General features: G+C 40.2%; 1 protein-coding gene across 1 annotated transcript; it reads left to right on the top strand.

Moving 5' to 3' along the window:
* Positions 1 to 4080: 4080 nt before the first annotated feature.
* Positions 4081 to 7771, top strand: nkx3-2 (NK3 homeobox 2). The gene is made up of 2 exons (XM_070836898.1): positions 4081 to 4720; positions 5489 to 7771. The coding sequence occupies exons 1-2, from the start codon at positions 4348 to 4350 to the stop codon at positions 5911 to 5913; spliced, it is 798 nt and encodes a 265-aa protein (XP_070692999.1). The 5' UTR covers positions 4081 to 4347; the 3' UTR covers positions 5914 to 7771.
* Positions 7772 to 12505: the final 4734 nt, after the last annotated feature.

The following is a 12505-nucleotide window of genomic DNA, read 5'->3' as shown; positions in this document are numbered from 1 at the left end:
TCAAAAATGAGAATCAAAAATAATCCACAGCTGAATCAATAATGAAAATAATCATTTGTTGCGGCCCTACGCTTCATGTATCTCTCCGTTAGTAGATGTGCTTTATGTTATTATTTCATTATTTGCAGAATGTGACTGGAAATGTAGGTTTTCCTGCAATAACATCCATTAGGCACCATTACTTCTCCTCCTCTGAAGACTGATTAATAATAATAATAATAATGATAACATTCAAAATAGTAAAAAAGGAACAACATGCAGCTCATATCGCTCACACTCACCAACATCTCCAGCAGTGATGGAAAGTAATTAAGTCAAGTACTGAACTCAAGCTCAATTTTGAGTATTTCCATTTTATAATTAAACTACAAATAGTACATGATGGATTTAAAGTATGTCTTACATATTACTGTAATAGCTCTGTACTAATGAGCACTGACACTGACAGGCTGGCTGACTGACTTCAAACTTCAACTTTTACCTAAAAGTATTTTCATTGTGTGTTATTGCTGCTTGTCTTTAAAGTTAATGACTTTTTGAATACTTCTTGCACCAGTGGTTGCTTTCAGAATAAACTACCTCTCTGACATTTTTATTACACATAAAATAGTTTTTTATCACTTTTAACCCCTGTAAATGTAACAGACAACCTGCTGACCTGAAATCTGCCACTAAATCTTAACGTACTATCCCTTTAATGATGCTTGTCTTAACTAGCTGATTAAATCCCACAAAAATATGAAACACAGCGGGCGCATGCTATTCTTAAGCTACTCTATATATGGTCATAGTAACAATTATAATTTTTTTCATGCTTTTGAAGGTTTTTCAGATAGATGCACTTTCACAACAGTATTTTGATAAATATATGTAAATATATTTTCAGTCGCTCAGATGATCAGTGTGAATCACAACAAACCGGCGATGCATCTATTTTAAATCCCCCTGCAGTTGTCTGAATGAAAACCACACCAGTGTTGGTGCTGCTGTTTACATTTCCTGCCACTTACAGCTACTTACTGCTTATTACTCTTCCTCACAGTGTGGTTACCAAAACACAGAGTAACCCGTGGGGCTCTGCTTGACATCACAGTGATAGGCACACACTGACTCACTTTGTTAGAGAATTGGCAGACAGTTTTATTTATTTTCCATTTTTCTCAGGGCGAAGCACGTGTACGGGTCAGTTCGGCTGGTTTTAGGACAAAAAAAAACAACAGTATTTTTATGAAACACATGCATGAAGGACACAGAGACAAAACTCTTGTACTTTTACTACACAAGGGAGAAAAAAAAAGCCCTGATGTACCACTTGTGTACTGGCCTTGGGGGGAATGAGCAGTTTCTAAAAGAACAAGGGCAGGGTGTGTGAAAATATCCAGATGGTGTCAGTGGTTTGTGCTTTTCCCTTTTCCCAGTTGTGTTTTCACTGCTTGCGGTGACAAGCTTTCATCCCCAAGGTCACATCCAGCCCTGAGACAATGCCACATAATTTCATTTAGTCCATCCTCACAGAGCAGGACGACACAGGCAAAACCAAGTCAGTGTGTTCAGGTGAAGAGGACTCATCTCAATTATGTGATAATGAGGCCATAATGAGTATTGATAGTGCTGGTCCTGCTCCACACAGTGTTTTCTGAGGTGAACCCGGAGGCACAACAAGTCAAGAAGTCAAGATGAGGAGGTGTTTTCAGTGGCCACTAGATGGTATAATGTATGCATGCAACAGGGTCTGCACGAGGTGACAGCAGCACCGAGGTTAGATGGATATCATAACTGTTTTTCACACTTCTTCATTCTCACCATGCTCTAACTAAGATTTTGATAAAGTTTATGATTGATACAGAACATGTTTTTAGGGCGTGAATATCATAAATCAGGTGACCTGGAGGAGAGAAACTGTCATTTATGTTACGGGTCAATACGCATCCAAAACCTTTAATTCGCCTTTCTATCGATATATATATATTTTTTTCTTACCAGCGAATTCCCTTTGAATGAGACATCAGGGAACTAAGAATCAAGACAAAGCTTCAGATATTAAAGAAAATCTTTCCAGAGTAATTTAAGTTTAAAGTCTGTTTATTCAAAATACACCCAAACCCTCCCCCCCAAAAAAGACTGATGCAAATTAAAATGATTAATGAATGAAAAACGTGTTTCTCTCCTCTCAGTCAGCCTCATCATTCACCCTCTGCACCGACGGCGTCTGAGCGTTTCGACTTTAACCACAATCTCTTATCAGCTGAAACTCTTTCAGTTTTGAAAATCAGGGAGTTCACAGAAATAAGATTATTACTATTATCATTATTAGTAGTAGTACGAGACATTTTTATTATCATTATAATTATTATCATCGTCATCATTAGTGTTACTATTATCATACGGAGCTGTTGGTTTATTTAATGCCTCATTTTATTAAACAAAATTCATTTTATCGATGCAGCGATGATGCACTTTAGCTCATATTATTTATCACTGAACAACAGTCTGACTGTTTTTACTTCATACTTATTTGATACATAAAAAAATGAAGAGTCTAAAGATTTCAGGGTTATTTGTGAAGGCTGCTTAAATGAGTGAAGACTGATAAAACAATACCAGAGAAACAACTAATTATAAGGAATAAAAAAAAATGTGTGTGTGTTAATTAGCCCGCAGAATATAATCTGAAGATATGGCTGCATCAAAGCTTTTTTTTTTTAAATGCAGAAACCAAGAATAATCAAATAATAATATTTTCCTTTTAACATCTTTCTAAAATATCTCTTCCTGCGCGAGTAAAATCAAATCATTTACCAAAAATATCATCTTTTTTTATTTGCTGGTTAGTGAAGAGCAGAGGAAAAGCTGTGAGATGTGCTCTGTGGACAGACGACGTGAGAAACGGCAGAGGTCACGATGCGGATCTGCAGGGACAGATGTTTGTCCACTAAAAGCCCGACGCACAGCTGGACTCCGCACTTCACATTTAATGGAAGTGTTCATACAACATCAGGAGGCTCAACACCAGGCGAAAGGAAACAATCAAGCTTTTCTGTCACAAAAGCCATCTGAGGTTTAATTCTCACATTCAAATCTTCATGTAAAGCATTAAATAATCTGATGATGGAACGAGAGAATTTCACACGTTTGCTGTGTCACTAATTTCAGTGTTTATGGCGCTGAAATGATCATATTAGATGCCGATAACCTGCTATCACATATTCTGCCTCGTTTAATGAAGCATTTTCAACCTTAGAAATAGCCAACAGCAAGTCAGGTTGCTTGTTTTTATCTGATATTTATGTAATGCAAGAGTTTGCGCACAAGCTGAGGCCTACCTGGTCATGGCGATCCATGATGCAGGCTGCCATGGAGGTGACAAAAATGAGCACTTGGATGACTTTAAAGGTTTAATAAAAGTAGACAGAGTGACTCGGTATCAACCTGTCACAATCTGCTGGCCAGAGGACAAAGTGTCACCAAAGGAAAAAAAAAAAAATACCGTCACATTACGCGTTACGCACCGGACTCCCAACAGCCCTGTGTGGTGGATGATGAAGGGTTAAGTTTTAAAAAAGATGACTTATCCTACGAATTTATTGTCCTGATGCTGCATTCAGGTGATGCAGGGGAAAGTGGGAGACACGACTCTCCTGTTTTATTTTCGACTGGTAAATCTGCTTTCTGAAGATCTCGGACTCTTGCGCACTGGACTGTGTTTGTTCTGACTGCGTGGATTTTTGAGCATCAGCCCTCCAGCACAGGAAATTCTGCACTTTAGCTAAATTAACCTTAAACTAGTATTCGAAATCAACAAGCAATTTTGCTATCACAAGCCACGCATGAATGCAGTTTACTCTCCTGTTTGTTAGTGAATTTTCAGTTGAGATAAATGTGGTCGGTTTGCAACCTGTGCGTCAGTTTATCCTCCTGTGAAAAGTTTCGACCAAACTTTACTTGAACTTTTTACCACCCTGCTGAAAGCAGCATGACGTCGTTTACAGTGGCCAATCGTGAAGCGGCTTTCCTCCCCTGCGGGCCAATAGGAGGCGACGAGGAGTGCCTGTCAGTCACAGGTGAGGGTGGATGATGAAAAAAAGTGGGTGAAAAGGGCCGGAGAGTGGAGCGAGCCCGGGCTGATGGCAGAGCTATGCGGAGGAGCAGCATCGTGCCTGCGGATGTAGCAGAAACTTTCCACGGCTTCTCCCGCGGGGATGCGACCAGGAAGCAACACTGGAGGGAAAAGTTAAACCACAGCATTGCTCCACGGAGGGAGTAGCCTAAAATGTGGATGAACTGACATTTCCTCCACTATCCGGGCCGCTTAATTACTCAGCTTGAAGAACCTTCGCTTTTCTGAAAATGGCCGTTCGTGGCAACTCCTTGATGCCTTTCTCAATCCAAGCCATCCTGAACAAAAAGGACGACAGCCGACACTTGCCAGATTTGGACATGTGCTTCTCCAAGACGGCGTGCTGGAAAATATTTGGGGAGATGAACGGCGGGTCTCGGAGAGATGATGGGGAGGCTTGTGAGCCGACGGACCAGAAAAGCTACGACTCGGACTCGGGACTCAGCGACGACAACGACAGCAAGACTCCGGCCGTGTGCAAGTCGGAGAAGGACGGAGACGCCGCGTCGGATGTGCCGGAGGAGAGTTTGCAGGAGGAGACGGACCACGAGTCTGCAGCGGCGGAAAATGCCAAGAGTGACAGTGAGCCCAATAATGCTACCGGTGAGTAGGACAGAAAGACTCATATGCAACCGTGCACGAAGTAAAAAAATAAAGCGTGGCTCTTTAACTTCAATAAAACCACAGAAAATCCATGCAACTTCTGACTTTAAGAGTCCAGAAACATTTTAATACAGCAGTTTAATTCTGCTGCTACATGTTTGCAGAGTCCTGAGAACTACTCTGGTTGTTATTGTAAAAAAAAATCAGGCCTATTTGCAAAATCTCTCCCCATCCTGCTAACTTTTACGCACGCATTGGCCTACTTTTACGCACGATTATTTACAGATACCCCAGGTCTTGCTCACAATTTTCTACTACAGCACTAATTGTCATGGATTTATTTGAGTCCTCAGTTCATTTATTCTTCATCGGCACGATTTAACTTTGGGCAAAAGTTTTAAACTACCAGAGACACGCGGTTAATTGAAGCTTATTTTAAGGAAATAAACTCCAACTCGTGCTAAATAAACATCTACACACTAGTTGTGATGTTTAGGCCTGAATGGAAACTCTGATTAGACATTTTATACTTTAATTTGAAAACTACAGCATTCACTGTTAATTTCGAGCAATTTAAAACAAAAAAATGGATCCACTGTCATGTATAAGTGTAAAAATTTATTTGAATTTGGATTAATTCCTTTTGGTTTGAATCGGTTACGCACCGAGCTCACACGAAACGAGCACGTGTGGCCCCAGCTGTACTAAAATAACAAACAAATACAGGAACTCACTTGCATGTTGCATGTGCGTGTCTCCCTCTGCCAGACTGCAGCACCCTGGACGAGAAGAGCCTGGATCAGCCCAAACAGAGGAAAAAGCGCTCCAGGGCCGCCTTCTCTCACGCGCAGGTCTTCGAGCTGGAGCGCCGTTTCAACCACCAGCGGTACCTGTCCGGGCCGGAGCGGGCGGACCTAGCGGCCTCCCTGAAGCTCACAGAGACTCAGGTCAAGATTTGGTTCCAGAACCGCCGGTACAAGACGAAACGCCGCCAGATGGCCGCGGACCTGATGGCGTCCACCCCGGCGGCTAAGAAGGTGGCGGTGAAAGTTTTGGTGAGGGACGACCAGAGACAGTACAGCCCGGGAGAGATCCTGCGGCCCCCGCTGCTCTCCCTGCAGCCGTCCTACTATTACCCCTACGCCTACTGCCTCCCTGCATGGACACTCTCTGCATGTGCGGGGAACCAGTGAGAACTCGGTGATTGTATTTATTCCTTTTTTTTTTTTTTTGTTTTATTATTTTGCTCCCAGGAAACCGAACTAACTCTGTATTTCTTCTGACAAGAGGAGGAGACCTGAGGGGACTGTTACTCTGCTCAGTGATTGAACTGCCTCAATCGTGTTGTCCAGGCCAGACCAGGGGTTCCCAAACTTCTCCTTTCACATCCCCAAATCCTTAAAACCGCCTCCCTCTGTCGTGTAGTCAGACTCTCTGTGGAGGAACCCCGTTAAAGAAGATATTTCTCATGATTTAGGCTGTAAACTCGTAACTGTCTGAGCTGTGGGTGAGCGGGGAGACTGGACCTCCGTATAAAATGTCAGTATGTTAACCTCTGAAGAAAACTTTTAAGTATTCCTCTCTTTGCTCGGGAGCCCCTCAAGGACCTCTGAAGCCTCCCGGGCCCCACTTTGGGAACCGGCGGAATAAACAGACTGAAAAATGTCACCTTATGTTGGTTTATATTTTACATGCGCCTTCCTACCTCTGCAGTGATTGGAAATAGGCATATTCCATTGACTTTGCATATAACTGTCTCTGTTACAGGTTGTGTGTTTTTTTTCTTGCTGTGTTTGTAAAGGTAAGATATTTCAGCACTTTCTGAGCATATACGTTACATTACTTCAATGTAAAAATGCATTATAGTGTGGGCATGTACAGTGTCAGGCGGTGCAGAGGCGGATTCTTGTGTTTTTTTGGCCTGAAAGTGATCGTGTGGCAGGAAGCAAGCTGCAACAGACCAACTTCTAATTGAAATGTACATGTCTTATTTGTCTTTAAATGACTGTTTAGATCGAAAAAAACATTAAAACATATCAGGCATTACCAGCATTTGGAAGCAAGGTTTTTATTACCGAGTGTAATATTGGATACCAATAACAGAGCAGCCAGATTTTTAGCAATTATTATAAGAATTAACAATAATCATAGTATTTAATGATGCTATGCTTTACAAATTAACTTTAATTTGATGACTCAGTGGCTGATTGGCTGGAGCAGAAAGCGTAAACATACACATTGACTATTTCTCTGTGCGTAAAACCTGGGTTTTACAGTTCCTGCTTTCTTCTGCAAACGGACACAAACGTGATGTTTTGTTCTTTTATGACCAGAGAGCATCTTAAAGTTTAAATAAATTGAAATTGGCCTACATTCAATAGAAAGTAGCTTATAAACACCTGATTGAGGGCAGATGTTTGCGTTTCGGGGGCACAAACACATCTAAATCTGGATCTAATAAAACAGAAATAGTCTGAAGCCTCAATGGCCAAATACGCGTTCGTTCAGTTTCTTTACAGGCTTTATTCAAGCGTGTAGAACGGGTTTATTTTCTCCATCAAGTCCTAAACTTCCCCGTGATGTTCGTGCTGTTACACCTTGTAGATCATCTGGGCCACTATGACTTTCTTCCCAAAAACACCTGTCAAACAATGATGAATAGCTCTGTGATTCCCGGACAGGGCAAACTGACAGCTACCTTTAGGGCTGCATGTCAACACAAGGAGAGGAGTGTTCCGGGGTTAAGGAGGCCCATGTCACTGCGCCTAAATTTAAGTCAAAGAAGAAGGGGGGAAAAAAAGGAGGCTCTCATTTTGGGTTGTTGGCAGACAGAAAACAATGTGTTTTTTCGGATAGGAGAATCCTTGAGGCCTAATACTGGGATTGAAGTATGAGGGGAGTACCTTTTTAGGTGATATTCTGTCTCCAGTAAGAGTCTGAGAGTTAAGTCGGGGTCAGTAGGGAGCTGCTGCACATCAGCCATCCATCTTTGGCCTCATAAGAAAATACCAACATCCCTTGCAGACACGTATAGTTTGCGAGAAGCTTTACATCAGGGATTAAAAGAAAAAGAGGTGTTATGTGTGGTTGATACCAACAACTGCAGAAATGAGGCAAAAAGTAGACAGATGTGCAAGAAATTGCGATTGTTACAGTCCAGCAACCTCCACAAACGTGGGCAATGAAAGCATCAAAGACCCAGAGTAACGGAGGTGTGGATTGTGTGGACACAGCAGGGAGCGTGTGCATTTCAGCGCAGAGCAGCGGCTGCGCCTTTACGCACCAACACCCGGTTACGCGCAAGGTTTTTGGTTGATCCTCTTTAACCCTATATGGTAAAAAGAGAGCGGCGCCTATATGTCCTAAAACTCTGATCTCCTCGATGCAGGTATACGCGCCACCTGAGGCCATCTCCAGAGGCAGTGATGCTCCTCATTGGCTGCCGGGTGGTTTTAAGGACAGAGAAGGATACCGAGGAGTGGACCGTCCCACATAGCTTCCCTTCATACCTGCATGTGGAGATATCTGATATAGAGGGACATATCGCGGCTGTTTTTCCTTTCAACCTGCGATCGTTGAAATGCAAACACCCCCATCTTTGTGCATTAAGCCACCCCAGCGTCTCCCCGTTATTTTTTTTTCTCATAATTTATATTTAGCGCGTGGGAAATATACTTATTGCGTTTTATTAATTAAACCAAGTGTTCTTTCCCAAATTTAAAAGAGAAACTACCCCAGAATAGGTATTTTATTTACACCCTGTAACATCTACTATAACAGTTAAGTAAGTTTACGCACGAGTAGCCTTTTCTTTTTTTTTTTTTTTTTTTTAATATTATCCAAGGGAGAGTATCCCTTTCTGTGTTGTTTTTTAATCTTTTAACGTCTTTCTGCACTTGGAGCGAAGCGTGGATTTTGGGGAATTTTTATTTGGAGCTCAGGGAGTGCAGTGGCTGTAATAACGAGTTTCCCAACAAGAAATTTCACACATTTTCGCACGATTTCTGTGTTATTTGGCTTCTCTGGTCATTTCTGCCGGAATCACAGGGACAGTTCGGCTGCTCGCTCTTCACTTTTTGTACTGAGCAATTAACTGTCTTCATTTGAGTCTCCCCGTTTGTTACTGAAGATAGAAAATTGACTTTTAACGCACATTATTTCTCCCATAATACAGGGACAGGTTGTGCTCTATTTAATTGGGCTGCAGAATAATTAAATGATGGCTTTATAAAGGCACTGCCTCCTTCAGGGGTTGTTAATGCGTAGTTTTGTGGCGGAGCGACCACAGAGACTTAACTTTGGGGAAATTAAATGAACTGTAAAATGTCTCCTTTAAATGTCTCTCTAGTTAAAGGTTCACCACCAAATTACACTGAAAAAATGTTAATTAGCCTCTAATGGGTCTATATAGCGTACAGATGGTTATGGTTGTCTCATTAGTCTATTTGTGAATTAAGATTGGTTAAAAACTCTTAAGTTTCTGAAGAGTCAATCTGCCTAAATTCAAATTCACACTACATCCTACACAGGCTTTTTATTTGTTAGCCTAAAACAAGGTAAATAAAGAGAATTTCTTTAGTCGCCTAAATCATATAATCGATGAAGCACAGCTTCAGCCTGGCTGTGTGCAGTAAACTAACACATCTAACAGAGATTTAAAATGTGAGCAAATCCGTGCCCACGTTTTCATTTTCACAATGTTTTTTTTTTTTTTCTTTCTTTCACCTTAACGTACCACTTTTACAGACTGAATATCGCTCTACCTTTCTCTCAACTATCAGAGGCCTATACATTTATATTGTAAGCCTATATCGTATTTAAAAATGTATCCTATGTTACAATGTTATTCTGGTTTTACAGTTTGCACAGCATCAAGGTTTTACAATATTCTAAGACATTGATGCTGTGCAAACGGTAAAACTCGTACAAGTCAATTAAAAATCTCAGTACAACAACACTGTACTTTTGAATGACAATGTCTCAGTTATTGATAACTCTACCTAAAAATCATAATTTATGTGATCTGTTTCCTCATTTTCGTGGCACTGTGGAGCCCGATATAAGTTACATTTAATTCTGAAAAAGTTAATGGTCTTTGTGAATTCACGAATTTGTGTTGAATCCGTTTGGTCCTGCAGCTTTTAAATTCCTTGTTCCTGCAGGGATCAAATGCTTTCTCCATTCAAGGGGATACGTTTACACTAACTAACACATCTACTGAACAAACCAGGGATGTGAAAAGAAAGCAGCTGACAGACATTTTCAAACCACTGTCTCTCTGCAGCAGCTTGGCCTTGATCATTTCTGCCCATACAACCTCTCTCTCTCTAAAAAAAAAAAAAAAAAGACAGAAAAAAAACAAAACAATTAGGTTTAATTTTCCTCCAAAGCTTTCTGTCAATCACACCCTCATGTGCATGTGGTGGGACAGACCTGACAGTCGCTGCCACCTGCTTCAAAGTGGCCCAGGTGCAAATTCCTCTTCATCCCTCATGTGGCAGCAACATCCTCTGAAAGACGAGGACCGTGATTCACCCTCTGCAGCTCCACATTTTACAGAAATATTACAAAACACATCACATGAAGGTGCAGAATTAGAGACAAAGACCTGTTACCAAACACTACCAGCAAACCTTAGCTTAATACTTACAGTAAATAGATCTTGATTGACATTCCGTTGAGGAAAAGTTGTGTCCCACAGTGAGATATTTGTCTGGGAAATACCTTTTTGTCCACTTCCACAGGCTGGAGATAATAACCTTTAATGCTTTAATGGTAAAATTATTATATTATTATAATTTGTGTCCTAATCCTCCTTTCTGACAGATTCAGAGTTCAACACACAACACAAAGGCGTATCTGTGTAATTCCTCATGAATAATTTGATTTTTAACCCAATAACGTTGGTGTTTATTTCTAAAGGATACTTTTAGGTGCAATTTACGTTTAATCTTCTGGACTCCAAGGTGAAAATGCCAAAAAATATGCACAATTATTTAAGAAATTAAGAATAAAGTTCCTGTTTCATGCAGAAACATTAAACTAATTCCACCTTGAATCACGATTCTTTACATTTCCCCCTGCAGAGCTACATTTGCTTTATGTTTAAATCCGACATTGAGTGTTGAACTTATTGGGAATAATTTATGAATACACTAGAGAGAAATGTTGCAAAGGAATTGTCCTACAATGTTCTGTTTTGTCACTCTATCCAAGCCTGGAGTTACATTTGGACAATAATAGTCATACCTCATTTGGTAAATACATCAGTGTGTCATCCAGAGCAATCACAGCTGGTTTATTCCTCTAAACTGTGGCAGACTGGGAGACTGTTCAGCTGTGAATTGAGTAGTGGAAAAAAAAAAAGAAATGGGTCTGTCTATCTACCAACAGGATGCCCCAAGAATAACATTAAGATTTGAAAAGCTGATTAACGCTGCAGAGTCTGTGACAGTCTGAGGGTAAAACCCCCTAAAGATGCGTTTAAGTGTTTGCTGGATCTCCTCTCAGTTTATACTCCTCAGCGGCTGAGATCAGTGCTTTCCTCCAGGTGAACTTAAATCATCGTAATACGCGTGTGTATGTGTGCACAGGTATGCGTGTGTGTTGTGGGGGATGAAAGGTAGCCCATAAGACGACAACTTAAAGACAAGCAAAGCGTAATGTAGTTTGGTGGAAGTACATTATAAATCTTCTATATTACAGATATCTACTACAGTCAAAATGTGTCTTCAGATAACAGTGAAAAAAGTGAGTTAATAATAAGCTGTTATACTGTATAATATTGATGTATTGTTATAATAATATTTCATTAAATAGATTGATGTCTACAGGTCTGTTTGTAGAAGAACTGTATTACTATACAATAAATGAGTATTCCAGATAATGCACTGAACATATGATCTGAATAATGATATATGTGTTTGAATAAAGGAGGCACACCATGTATATGTGTGTGTATGTATGTGACAGAAAGAGAAGGCTACAATTAGGATATTATATATAATTATTTAGTTATTTGTGGGCCTATGTATGCTCTATGTGTGTGTTGCATGAAGAGACTACAAGTTGCATTTTGTGCAACCCTGTGTTGCAAACTGACTTTAAAAACCTTGATAAACAAGAAACTATTTGAAAAATAATGTTCTTTTAAATCTTAAGAGCGTAAATATTCAGATCATTTACTCCCTAGTATATAAAATACTACGTTACAATGTGGCACTTAAAGAATATCATATCTTATCCAATTAGATAATTAATATTATATCATTATTTTAATGTTTGTTGTCACATAAGGCATTACATTTCTGATGAAATTGTTTGATGTTTATTGTATTGTATAGAAATGCATCATATTTCACAAGTTAAGTGGACCAACAAGTACACAAGTGAATTGTAGCGAAGTATAAAGTAGCAGAAAATGGAAATACTCCTGTAAGGTACCTAAAAAAATGTACTTAAATATAATACTTGGCTGTAATGTTACTTTAAACCACTGATTTAAGATGCGTTTTCCTTGTTTTTGTTCTACATTTCTCTGTTTTCACTCTCACACTTTGACCTTTGTTACCAAGGTAACGACAACGCGTCACACTGGACGCAACCACGCCGCCAGTAACCGGGTTTCCTGTTTTGGTCTTTTCCCCCGTTAGTGCGAAAAAGGGGGTTTTCTCCGCGGAGATACAGAAAATATTCGCCAAATGAAATGCAAAATCGTGGCCTGCTGGCTGTGTTTTTTCGGTAGCTGTTGCCCCCTCCTGTTTTAAACGAAAAATCAGTGTACGT

Source organism: Pempheris klunzingeri, chromosome 9, assembly GCF_042242105.1.
Source record: "Pempheris klunzingeri isolate RE-2024b chromosome 9, fPemKlu1.hap1, whole genome shotgun sequence".
Lineage (NCBI taxonomy): Eukaryota > Metazoa > Chordata > Actinopteri > Acropomatiformes > Pempheridae > Pempheris > Pempheris klunzingeri.
The sequence above is the reverse complement of the archived record's forward strand: the minus strand, read 5'-3'. Positions and strand labels throughout refer to the sequence as shown.